The following is a 12,688-nucleotide window of genomic DNA, read 5'->3' on the forward strand; positions in this document are numbered from 1 at the left end:
ACACACACACCTTAAACCAGCTTATATTTCAGCTCTTTCCTGGACTCGAACTCAAGTTCTGTCGAAGGGTCATGAGGACTCGAAACGTCGACTCTTTTCTTCTCCGCCGATGCTGCCAGACCTGCTGAGTTTTTCCAGGTAATTCTGTTTTTGTTTTGGATTTCCAGCATCCGCAGTTTTTTTGTTTTTATTAAGGTGTTGCTTAGCTGCCTTCTTGAACTGCTTTAGTTCATGTGGTGTAGGTACACCCACAGAGCTGTTAGGGAGGGACTTCCAAGATTTTGACGCAGCAACAGTGGAGGAAGGGCGACATATTTCCAAGTCAGGATGGTCTGTAGCTTGAAGGGGAACTTCCAGGTGGAGTTCCCATGTGTCTGCTGCCCTTGTCCTTCCATATGAAAGGGGTCATGGGTTTGGAAGGTGCTGTCGAAGGGGCCCTGGTGAGTTGCTGCAGTGCATCTTGTAGATGCTGCCACTATGTGTCGGTGGTGCAGGGAGTGAATGTTTGTGGATGGGGTGTCAATCAAGCAGGCTGCTTTGTCCTGGATAGTGTCAAGCTTCTTGAGTGTTGTTGAAGCTGCACTCGTCCAAGCAAATGGGGAGTATTCCATCACATTCCTGTCTTGTGCCTTGTAAATGGTAGACAGGTTTGGAGGAGACAGGAGGTGAGTTACACACAGCAGGATTCCTATCCTCTGACCTGCTCCTGTAGCCACAGTATTTATATGGCTAGTCCAGTTCAGTTTCTGGTCAATGGTAACCCCCAGGATGTTGATAGTGGGGGACTCGGTGATGGTAATGCCATTGAACCTTAAGGGGCGATGGTTAGGTTCTTTCTTGTTGGAAATAGTCATTGCCTGGCACTTGTGTGGTGCAAATGTTACTTGCCACATGTCTGCCCAAGACTGGATATTGTCCTGGTCCTGCTGCATTTGGATATAGACTGTTTCAGTATCAGAGGAGTTGCGAATGGTGCTGAACATTGTGCAATTATCAGCGAACATCCCCACTTCTGACCTTATGATAGAAGGAAGGCCATTGATGAAGCAGCTGAAGATGATTGGGCCGAAGACACTACCTTGAGGAATTCCTGCAGTGATGTCCTGGAACTAAGATGATTGACTTTCAATAACCACATCCATCTTCCTTTGTGCTAGGTATGACTCCAACCAATGGACAGTTTTCCCCCTGATTCCCAATGACTCCAGTTTTGCTAGGGCTCCTTGATGCCACACTCAGTCAAATGCTGCCTTGATGTCAAGGGTAGTCACTCTCATGTCACCTCTGAAGTTCAGCTGTTTTGTCCATGTTTTAACCAAGGCTGTAATGAGGTCAGAAGCTGAATGATCCTGGCGGAACCCCAAGTGGGCGTCAGTGAAGAGGTTACTGGTAAGAAAGTGCCACTTGATAGCACTGTTGATGACTCCTTCATCATTTTACTGATGATTGACAGTAGACTAATGGAGAAGTAATTAGTCGGGTTGTATTTGTCCTGCTTTTTGTGTACAGGAAAACCTAGGCAATTTTCCACATTGCTCGGTAGATGCTGGCTGGTGTTGTAGCTGTATTGGAACAGCCTGACTAGGGACACGGCAAGTTCTGGAGCACAAGTCTTCAGTACTATTGCCGGAGTATTGTCAAGTCCCTTAGCCTTTGCACTATCCAGTGACTTCAGCCATTTGTTGATATCACATGGAGTGAATTGAATTAGCTGAAGACTGGCATCTGTGATGCTGGAGACCTCCAGAGGAGGCTGAGATGGATCATCCACTCAGCACTTCTGGTTGAAGATTATTGCAAATGCTTCAGCCTTATCTTTTGTACTGATGTGCTGGGCTCCCCCATCATTGAGGACGGGGATTTTTGTGGAGCCTCCTCCTCCAGTGAATTGTTTAACTGTCCACCACCATTCACGACTGGATGTGGCAAGACTGCAGAGCTTTAATCTGATCCATTGGTTCTGGGATCGCATCACTCTGTCTATCCCATGCTTCTTACGCTGTTTGGCCTGCAAGTAATCCTGTGTTGTAGCTTCACCAGGTTGACACCTCATTTGAGGTACACCTGGTGGTGCTCCTGGCATGTCCTCCTATACTCTTCATTCAACCAGGTTTGAACCCCTGGCTTGGTTGTAATAGTAGAGGGGGGATATGCTGGGCCATGAAATTACAGATTGTAAGTACATTCCTACCACTGCTGATTACCCACAGCAGCTTATGGATGCCCAGTATTGAGTTGCTAGATCTGTTCAAAATCCATCCCATTTAGTATGGTGGTAGTGCCACACAACACAATGAAGAGTGTCCTCAAAGTGAAGACAGGGCTTTGTCTCAACAAGGACTGTGAGATGATCATTTCTACTGATGCTGTCATGGACAGATGAGTCTGTGGCAGGCAGCTTGGTGAGGATGAGGGCAAGTCTGTTTTTCCCTCTTGTTGATTCCCTCACCACCTGCTGCAGACACAGTTTAGCAGCTATGTTCTTTAGGACTCAGCCAGCTCGGTCAGTAGCAGTGCCACCGAGCCACTTTTGGTAATGGACATTGAAGTCCGCCATCCAGAGTACATTCTGCAGCCTTGCCACCCTCAGTGCTTTCTCCAAGTGGTGTTCAACATGGAGGAGCACTGATTCATCTGCTGAGCCAGCGGAGTTTTGAGTTTTGTGTGTGTGTGTGTGGGGTGGGGGGGAGATGGGGGGCGGCAGGTGCGGTGGGGTGAGGTCCGTGAATCAGCAGGAGACTTCCTTTTCCACATTTAATCTGATGCCAGGAGACTTGGGCTCCAGAGTCGATGTTGATGACTCCCAGGGCAAGTCTCTCCTGACTGTATATGAGGTAAAGAGAACAGAAAATAAAATCAATGCTCCCCCTGTGAAAAGAATTCATTGGATTAATAAGTATTCACTTTAAATTAAATTTTACTGATTTTTTTCCTGCTCTCCCTTGGCCCATACCCTTAAACACAAAAGTAACACAAAGAGTTTCTTCACTGACATATTCTACCATCACATTCAAGATTTCTATTAAGCAATATTTCAAAATAATGAACAATGAAGGATAATTATTCTGCCTTCCCCCTCAGCGCCCAAAGGTTGCCATTCTGACTGGATCCACAACTGCCAAAATGTCATATTCCTTATCATTAACATAGCCCAACAAAGGCTTGCCCCTCCACCTTCTCCCAACCGTCATCAGGGAGGCTATACACAAGTGCAGGTCTCTTATGCCTGCAACAGCAAAAAGACTGAGGCTATTGGCTACTGACATCCTGGCGAGGCTCTAAAGAGACTTGCCACTTTGTCCTCAGCTCATGTCTCTCTGCTACTGCCTCCCAGTCTGAGCTCATCTGATGGGTGGAGGTCTAGGTACTGACTAAAGAATCACCTTTCATTGGGTGTCCTCTACTGGATGCCCTGCAAACAATGCTGCATGAACATGAAGCAGAAGGGGCTGAAACTGGTCTTCAGAAGTAGTGCCAAAAATGCTCACTGCCAATCGGCTCTGAGTCAATGGAACAGACACTAGGCATGATGTAAAAAAGGCTGCTAATTTGTAATAAGCCCCTTTTCACACTGGTAACTTCAACAACTTCATCCCCTTAATGTTTAATTATTAATTAGATAACGAGAAATGGTCATTGTTTCAGGGGGGCAGTGAGTTCAGAATTTTCAAACCAGCTTAAGCTCTGACTTCAGGGTTCAAGGCGACCTATCTCAGCCTTAGTTTTTATTAACCGTAACTATTTCACTTACTTTGATATTCCCTAGATGTGCAGAAACGGACAGAATATCAGCAGGAAGGTTCTGAAGACTGAGAGAAAATGCGCGTTTACCTGGTGAAGCAAATCTCATCAGGATGTCCAGTTTGTTTATTTGCATTAGTGATAGGGCATACGTTGTTATTGCCACAGCATATGTTCTCTTTAGATTACCAATGTGATTTTCCAGGTAGTCTCCTGCTTTTCTGATACTGCCTTCAATGCTCTGAAATTAATAAATCATAATTAAATAAAGAGATTTTAGAATGGCATCCCATCAAGTGTTACCAACTGGTGTATTGAGCAAGCATTCGCAGTAGCACTATTTTTTAAATATGTAACATCAGTTCTATCCATTTTGCTGTTTCTCTGTGCTCAATAAAATGAAGCTGACAGGACATAACATTTTTTTGCAGTGGAACATTTAAAGAAAACAATGTACAAACCATTTATGCTAAACAGCCTGCCATCACCAGGTATTACAGGAGTGCCCCTTCTGACCCCAAATTTAATGAACAGGGGCTGCTGTTCTTTGCACCCTGATCACTACCAATGAGCCAGCTTCCAGTTCCACCTCCGTCCTAAGATCTATCCACAGCCACCAATCCCACTCCTTTTTCGGATCACCCCTCCAATCTCTGAACTCCTTACTGCCCCACCCACTTCCAGCCACTGCTATTTCTCCCCCACTCCATCCTCCCTACACTCTATCCTCCCCGTGCCTTGCCTCTAATCTCTCTTTCAACCTCCAACATCTGCCATGCACTAGCCATGAGCATCCATCCCTATACCCTTCAGCACAAAGATTTTTGCTCACAAAGTTGTTCAACAGGCAGGGTGGTAATGTTGCACAAGGGAATCAGGACCTCTGGGACCTGAGTAAAAAGGGCAACATACAGGATCAGGTTTGGCAATGGTTCCTCTGGTCAGGTAGCCTGCTAGCAATTACTTCCAAGTTTACATGTTGAATAATTGCCAAATAGGCAAGGTCCCCTCTGCTGATTGATAGCAGTGGAACCTAGCAGGAGTCAGAACTTTCAGATGAGATAGGAGAATATTGGAGAGAACTTCAAGAAAATCATCTGAACCAAAATAGTACATTGTAGCTTTGATGTATTACCTTACTCTAATAAATGGGACTTCCTTACCTCTATGTAAATTGAACAAATAGATTTAGCCTCAAGCATTGCGATGAGTACAAATGCAGTCAGTGAGGTGTCACTTTCTGATCCATGGACTCCTCCCTAAAGGAAACCAGCATACAAAAAAAGGATAAAACATTTCATTCAGGTACTTTCTCACATTATGGGCAGAATTTTGCTGTCGGCAAGCAGAGGGCGAGGCCCACTCGCCGACACGTAAAATGACACGGGATGATGCCAGGCAGAACCCCTGATGTCATCCCGCCCCATTTAAATTTTCAGGGAGGCGGGCCCACAGCAAAATCAGCTGTGCCCCCGCCGACCTGTCAACGGCCAATTGAGGCCATTGACAGGATCATTTAAATGATTAAAGGACCTGCCCATTGGCGGGCAGGCCAGGAGCCCCAGCATCAAATAGAGAAAACATGAAACCTCATCTGCAGGCGGAATGAGGTTTCAGGCAGGGTGTTAAAAATTTTAATAAAATTAATCTGTAAATTATGAGCATGTCCCATCTCATGTAGTGCTTTATCACATGAGGGGGATACGTTAGGGAATTTTTTTTTCTCCTATTTTTAATTTTGTTCAAAGTGGAAGCGATCTCCCCTGAGGCTGCACTTAGCCTCAGGGAGATGTGTGCTCTTTCGTGCGCATGCGCGAAAGAGTGCACTCCCGCTTTTAGGGAATCCCTCCCGCCCGTACATGAAGTGCATAGCACTTCCCATCAGGCGTCATGCTGGACAGGCCTTAATTGGCGTAAAACGGCGGTGCGGCCTGCTTCTCTGGTGGGGATCGGCTCTCCACCCATCGGAGATTGGGTCAGGCCCGCCTACCTGACAGGCAGAAAATTCTGCCCTATAACTTAAAGCAAGTAAAAGGAATAGTTAAACTGCTGCAGAAGGGCTTGTGGTGCAATGGTAGCATCTCTACCTCTGGGCCAGATGCTCAGGTTCACTTCAGGATTTGACGGCCATGGAAGGTGCTTTCATTACATGGGCACATAGGTCGATTAGCTGCCTGATGGCAGGTGGTAAGAGCAGGAGAGTTTCCTGGTCAGCCATACTGCAGATGGCAAACCACTGCAGTACTTTGTCAAACATAATTATGGACCAATCCAATGGAAGTCCATGGTTACCAGCATACCCTTAAGGCATGTTCCCTGAGGGAGTAGTTAAATTGCTAATTTCATTTCTGGAGTTCCTTGTTTGGCAAAGATTTACAAAAACAAATCGAAGGCCTGAAAAATCCCTAAGGGAACATTGGGGCAAAAATATCCTATAATTAAGATCATAATTAAAAACTCATCTGAGGGAACAATCTAACAAATGTGGAACATCAGGAATGCAGTGTAAATCCAACTTAGATGTGAATTTTGCATATCAAACATTTTGAAACAAAAAACGTTAACAGGAAAATTATACACTTGACATTTACCTATCTTGTTGGATTTTGAACAAGCCTTTAAAATGTTGAAAATAACAAGTTTCCCAACAATGTGAGTTTTATATAGAGTCCCTATATATTTAAAACATATTGTAGAATGTTTTGTTATGTAGAGAGACATAGAAGGGACACCAAGGAAGAGTGAAGGAAGATGTAGATGAAATTTGGAGTTGGAAGAGGAATACTATGCAAAGGGCTTTGAAAGCAGGAGGATTTAGGCATCTTGGTCCAAGAGGACAATGACACAACATTTGAAAGAACAGTCACCAATGCTGGAGGGCAAAAGACAGAAGCATGAAAGCAGGCTCTAGGAGTTAAAGCGAGATCAGGCCCTGGAAGTATTTTAGGAAACGGGAAAGGATAAAGGAGAAGGTTAAAGGGAAACTTTGATAAAGATGTTCAAAATCTTGCAGATTTTCCAGTGGGAGAATCAGAGAGGACCCTGATTAAGAAAAATCACAATGAGGACATTTTAAAATGTAGCAAGTTGTGATCTGGAATACACTACGTGAAGGAGTGGTCGAAGTAGATTAAATAGTACCTAAAGAGAATTGGAGGAACACTTAAAGGGGAAAAATTTGGGGAAGAGCAGGGGGCTGAGACTAACTGGATATTTCCACAATGTCCTCATTCTATTCTGTATCACTCTATGATTCAATTGTTTCGTTTCTTCAATACAACCATCTCAAATAAAACTGAGTAAAAAGAAACATTTTGCGTACAATCATCTCTCCATGAACTACAGGACCATCTTCTTTGAAGCGACCATCAGGTTGCTGTTTATTTAATATCAGCCACTTTGCAGCACCACAGAGAATTTTTGGTTCAATCATGCCCAAATTATATGACATTGCAAACACTTTCACCACATAAGCAGTCAGCCTACAAGGGAAAGAAATGCATTGTAAACTCTTTTTTTTTAAATTGTGCAAGAAAACAGAACATTTTCAACACCGCAGTAATTAATGATTCAATGTACACAGATGTTGAATGCTAAATAAATATAACTTGATCTAAATCAGTTTTTTTATGGAAATCATATTTTGGCACAAATTGAATGGTTATGGAACTCTCTCCCTAAACCCCTCACCTCTCTTCCTCACTCTCCTTTAAGATGCTCCGTATAACCTACCTCTTTGACCAAGCTTTGGGTCACCTGTCCTAATATCTCCTTATGTTACTTGGTATCAGGTTTTATTTGGTAATCACTCCTGTGAAGCACCTTGGGAGATTTCATTTCATTAAAGGTCTGAGAAAAAACAAGCTGTTGTTGGTTCTTAGCAGAAAGAACTGTCTCAAAAGAGAATCCTCCTCCATATTGCATGGGACAGTGCAATGGATTTTGTGTATCCTATAGTCCTAATAGTGCATAATTAAATTTTTGATACCAGTCTCATTGGCTGAAAGACAGAAGCAGGAACATAACAACTTGTATTTGTATGGCACTTTTAACTTAGTAAAACAAGTGATAGACAGAGCTAAGCGATCCCACAACCAACGGATCAGATCTAAGCTCTGCAGTCCTGCCACATCCAGTTGTGAATGGTGGTGGACAATTAAGCAACTTGCTGGAGAAGGAGTTTACACAAATATCCCCATCCTCAATGATGGGGGAGCCCAATACATCAGTGCAAAAGATAAGGCTGGAGCATTTGCAACAATCTTTAGCCAGAAGTGCTGAGTGGATGATCCATCACTACCTCTTCTGGAGATCTCCAGCATCAGAGATGCCAGTCTTCAGCCAGTTCGATTCACTCCACTTGATATTAAGAAACGGATGAAGGCACTGGATAGTGCAAAGGCTACGGGCCCTGATAATTTTTTTTTATTCATTACAAGACATGGGCTTCACTGGCTGGGCCAGCATATATTGCCCATCCCTAGATGCCCTTGAGAAGGTGGTGGTGAGCTGTATTCTTGAACTGCTGCAGTCCATGTGGTGTAGGTACACCCACAGTGCTGTTAGGAAGGGGGTTCCAGGACCTTGACCTAGTGACAGTAAAGGAACAGCAAAATATTTCCAAGTCAGGATGGTAAGTGACTTGGGGGGACCTTCTAGGTGGTAATGTTCCCATTTTCTCTGCTGCCCTTTTCCTTCTAGATGGTAGTGCTTGTGGGTTTGAAAGGTGCATTCGAAAGAGCCTTGGTGAATTGCTGCAATGCATCTTGTAGATAGTACAGACTGCTGCTATTGTGTGTTGGTGATGGAGGGAGTGGATGCTTGTGGATATGGTGCCAATCAAGTGGGCTGCTTTGTCCTGGAAGGTGTCAAGCTTCTTGAGTGTTGTGGGAGCTGCACTCATCCAGGCAAGTGGGGAGTATTCCATCACACTCCTGACTTGCGCCTTGTGGACAGTGGACAGGTTTTGGGGAGTCTGGAGGTGAGTTACTTGTCTGACGATTCCTGGCCTCTGACCTCTCTTGCAGCCAGTGTTTATATGGCTAGTCCAGTTCAGTTTCTGCCCAGATGTGAATAGTGGGGGATTCAGTGATGATAAGGCTACTGAATATCAAGGTTCCAGCAATAGTGCTGACGACTTATGCTCCAGAACTTGCTGTGCCCATAGCCAATCTGTTCCAATGCAGCTGCAGCACTGGCATCTACCTGGCTATGTGGAAAATTACCCAGGTATATCCTGTACGCAAACAGCAAGACAAATCCAACTCATCCAATTACCCCATCAGTCTACTCTCGATCATCAGTAAAGTAATGGAAGGGGTCATCAATAATGCTATTAAGCAGTACTTGCTTAGCAATAACTTGCTCTCTGATGCCCAGTTTGGGTTCCGCTACAGCCACTCAACTCCTGACCTCATTGCAGCTTTGGTTCAAAAATGGATAAAAGAGCTGAACTCCCGAGGTGAGGTGAAAGAGATTGCCCTTAACATCAAGGCAACATTTGGCTGAATGTGGCATCAAGGAGCCCTAACAAAACTGGAGTCAATAGGAATCAGCGGGAAAACTCCCCACTGGTTGGAGTCATACCTAGCACAAAGGAAGATGGATGTGGTTATTGAAAGTCAATCATCTTAGTTCCAGGGCATCACTGCAGGAGTTCCTCAAGCTAGTGTCTTCAGCCCAACTATCTTCAGCTGCTTCACCGGTGACCTTCCTTCCATCATAAGGTCAGAAGTGCGGATGTTCGTTGATGATTGCACAATGTTCAGCATGATTCTTAACTCCTCAGATACTGAAACAGTCCATGTCCAAATGCAGCAAGAGCTGGACAATATCCAAGTGGCAAGTAACATTTGCACCACACAAGTGCCAAGCAGTGACCATCTCCAGCAAGACAGAATCTAACCATCACCCCTGGACGTTCAATGGCATTATCATCATTGAATCCCCCATATCAACATCCTGGGGTTCACCATTGACCAGAAACTGAACCATAAATGTTATGGCTACCAGAGCAGGTCAGAAGCTAGGAATCCTGTGACGAGTGACTCACCTCCCCACTCCCCAAAGCCAGTCCACCATCTACAAGGCACAAGTCAGGAGTGTTATGGAATAATCTCCACTTGCCTGGATGAGGGCAGCTCCCACAACACTCAAGAAGCTTTACACTGTCCAGGACAAAGAAGCCCACTTGATTGGAACCACATCCACAAACCTTCAGTCCCTCCACCGCTGACACACAACAGCAGCAATGTGTACCATCTGCAAGATGCACTGCAGCAATTCACCAAGGCTCCTTGGACAGCACCTTCCAAACCCACAAGCACTTCCATTTAGAAGGACAAGGACTACAGATAGATGGGAACACTACACCTGGAAGTTCCCCTCCAAGTCACTTGCCATCCTGACTTAGAAATACATTGCCGCTCCTTCACTGTCACTGGATCAAAATCCTGAAACTCCCTCCCTAACGGCGGATGTACCTACACCACATGGACTGCAGCAGTTCAAGAAGGCAACTCACTACCGCTTTCTCAAGGGCAACTAGGGATGGACAATAAATGATGGTCCAGCCAGCGAAGCCCATAACCAGTGAATGATTCTTTTTTAAATCCCAAGACATTTCACAGAAGCAAGATTGTTGTGGCAGAGCTGATGGTAAATGCTGAGTTTTTCAAATCCCAGAGGGAAGCTTGAGACGACTACCACAACTAATTTTGCAATTTGTATGTTTCAAGATGCGGGCTTTGAATTCAGTAGTAATAAGACCACCGAGTCTTATAGGTTTTTACAAAATTAGATTAAACATTTATTAACAAGAAAAATGATTTTTAAGCACATACATATGTTTATAAATTACTACTATAATAACTTCTAAATCCCCTGATTAATCTAACTCCCAGTTACACTTTCATTAAGGTAACTAAGACACATAGGTTTTAAAAGACCCAGGCAAAAAAACATGGTACCCTGAACAATCCAATTCAAAGTGAGTTTTTGTAACTTCAGTTCATTCTAGATAGCAGCTTGAGGCATAGATGCTGAAGGCCTTTCACACTTCTTAGTTCTTAAAATGCCTTCCCTTACACTCAGCCTTTGCTACTTTATATTTTCCCCTTTGAATGCAAATTCCCATTGTTTCACTATGCCTTTGGGCTTTACCTTTCAAATAATAAAAATCTCTCATAGTACCAAGTTTACCAGTAATCTTTGGGAAAAATAAACACACTGTTTCTTAACTTCCCCTGGCTAGGTGTAATATTTCACTCTCTTTTGAAAACAATCTAGTCTAGTGTATTTAAAAGTGCAAATACCCTTTTACACCTTACATTCTAAACTCCCCCATGTTTACCTACTTAATATTTCAAACCAAGCTTATCTTCTAATACATCAAAGCCTTCGGACCAGCTGCCTTTAATCCAATTAACACACACATAGACATATATAGGCACAGATACCACTATTTTACAATAAATTCCAATAATTTTATAATGTCTCCCTGGCAAGGCTCTACAAGCCTTGGTTACCAGAAGGAGAAAGAAGAAAGAAAACATTTAATTCAATTATAACATACCATGAGCTAGAAGTTCGACTTATGAATGCTGCAAAAGAGCCATCCTCTTTTCGATATCCCAATTGCTGAGCATAGCCTGAATGGATAACAAATAAAATTTAAAAAAGCAAAAATCTAAACGCTGGAAATCTGAAACAAAAATCACAAAAAACTGGGAAAAACAGTAATCCAGTCGCAGAATATAGAATCAGAGAAAATAGAAAAAAAATCTGAACACTGAAAGCCTGTAGAAAATACTGACAATCAAAGCCAATCCCAAACAGAGAAAAGAAGAGCAGGATCAAGATCATTGAATGGTTCCTAGATCCATTTCCTCTTCACACAATCTTCAAACTTGCATATTTTGATGCTCCGAGTTCACTCCATATGAGTCGATTTCATCCAATCACAGAGCTTCGGACTGCAACTTTGGAATTGTATGTTCTTATCTCCCTGTTGTCAGGTTACGACAAGGACATGTCTCTCCTCTGCTATGCCTTTGTAACCTGAATTCCCTCTATGTCAATTCTCATGTGCATTCTGCTGGTGTTCCCTGCCAAAGCCCATATCATCTCGTTCTTTTTTCCTCTTTACACTTCTAAGATCCTTCTCTCCTGCTACCCAGTAGTGTCACCTTTCAACATTTTCACCCACTCTGCTCTCCAATCCCGATCCAACCATAACAACGCTACTTTATCTTCTTAATTTCCTTCAACTATCCCCATCTAAAGCTCACATTGCACAAGCAAAGGCCTACTCTCTGTACCCCTCTTCGCAATCCCCATAAGATTCTACGAAACACCATTGATGCCTTCGTATAAAAAACAATTCCCAATGCCCTATTTTGGTAAACTTGTGTCCAATGCACTCACTGAGAATAACCTTGCCAAACATTGCCATCCAGCTGTGCTGCCTGAGGGCTCTGTCAGTAGATCGACAGGTGCCCACAATGCATTTCCTCCCATCAGCTACATGTATTCACATGCAAGGCTGTTGCCATCGCTGTTTCATGTGAGATTGCATTGACATTGTGCCTTTGATAGAAGTTGGTTCATGAGGCATATTCCCCATTACTGAAGCCTACTTGCCTGGCTATGCTTTCCATCATCTGCGCCATTCAAACTAACATGGTGGCAACGTGGCCGTATCATTGTACCACCCTCGATCTGTTCCACTGTTTCTACAACACCTCCTAGCACCTCAGCTTATTCCATCTTGTATCCCCTCTAAAATCCTTGTTGGCTACCATCTCCAAAATCTCACCCTGAATTTTCTCCCTGAGATATTATCTTTTTTCTCCTTATACATACTTTGCACTGTGTGACTAATCGGCAGGAATAACGGACTGAATTTTCATCCTCACAGATTCGGGAAAACTCCTGGCTTCGCACACCC

General features: G+C 43.7%; 1 protein-coding gene across 1 annotated transcript in view; it reads right to left on the reverse strand.

The window, feature by feature from the left end:
* Positions 1-12,688, reverse strand: part of LOC121271164 (complement C3-like) — a 167,518-nt gene that overhangs the window by 41,190 nt on the left and 113,640 nt on the right. The window contains exons 30-33 of the mRNA XM_041176924.1: positions 11,315-11,390; positions 7,064-7,223; positions 4,905-5,000; positions 3,832-3,982 (exon numbers count right to left, since the gene is read on the reverse strand). Coding sequence (XP_041032858.1) covers positions 3,832-3,982; positions 4,905-5,000; positions 7,064-7,223; positions 11,315-11,390 — 483 coding nt within the window. The remainder of the gene's footprint in view (positions 1-3,831; positions 3,983-4,904; positions 5,001-7,063; positions 7,224-11,314; positions 11,391-12,688) is intronic.

The sequence above is a fragment of the Carcharodon carcharias genome, chromosome 30 (genome assembly GCF_017639515.1).
Source record: "Carcharodon carcharias isolate sCarCar2 chromosome 30, sCarCar2.pri, whole genome shotgun sequence".
Lineage (NCBI taxonomy): Eukaryota > Metazoa > Chordata > Chondrichthyes > Lamniformes > Lamnidae > Carcharodon > Carcharodon carcharias.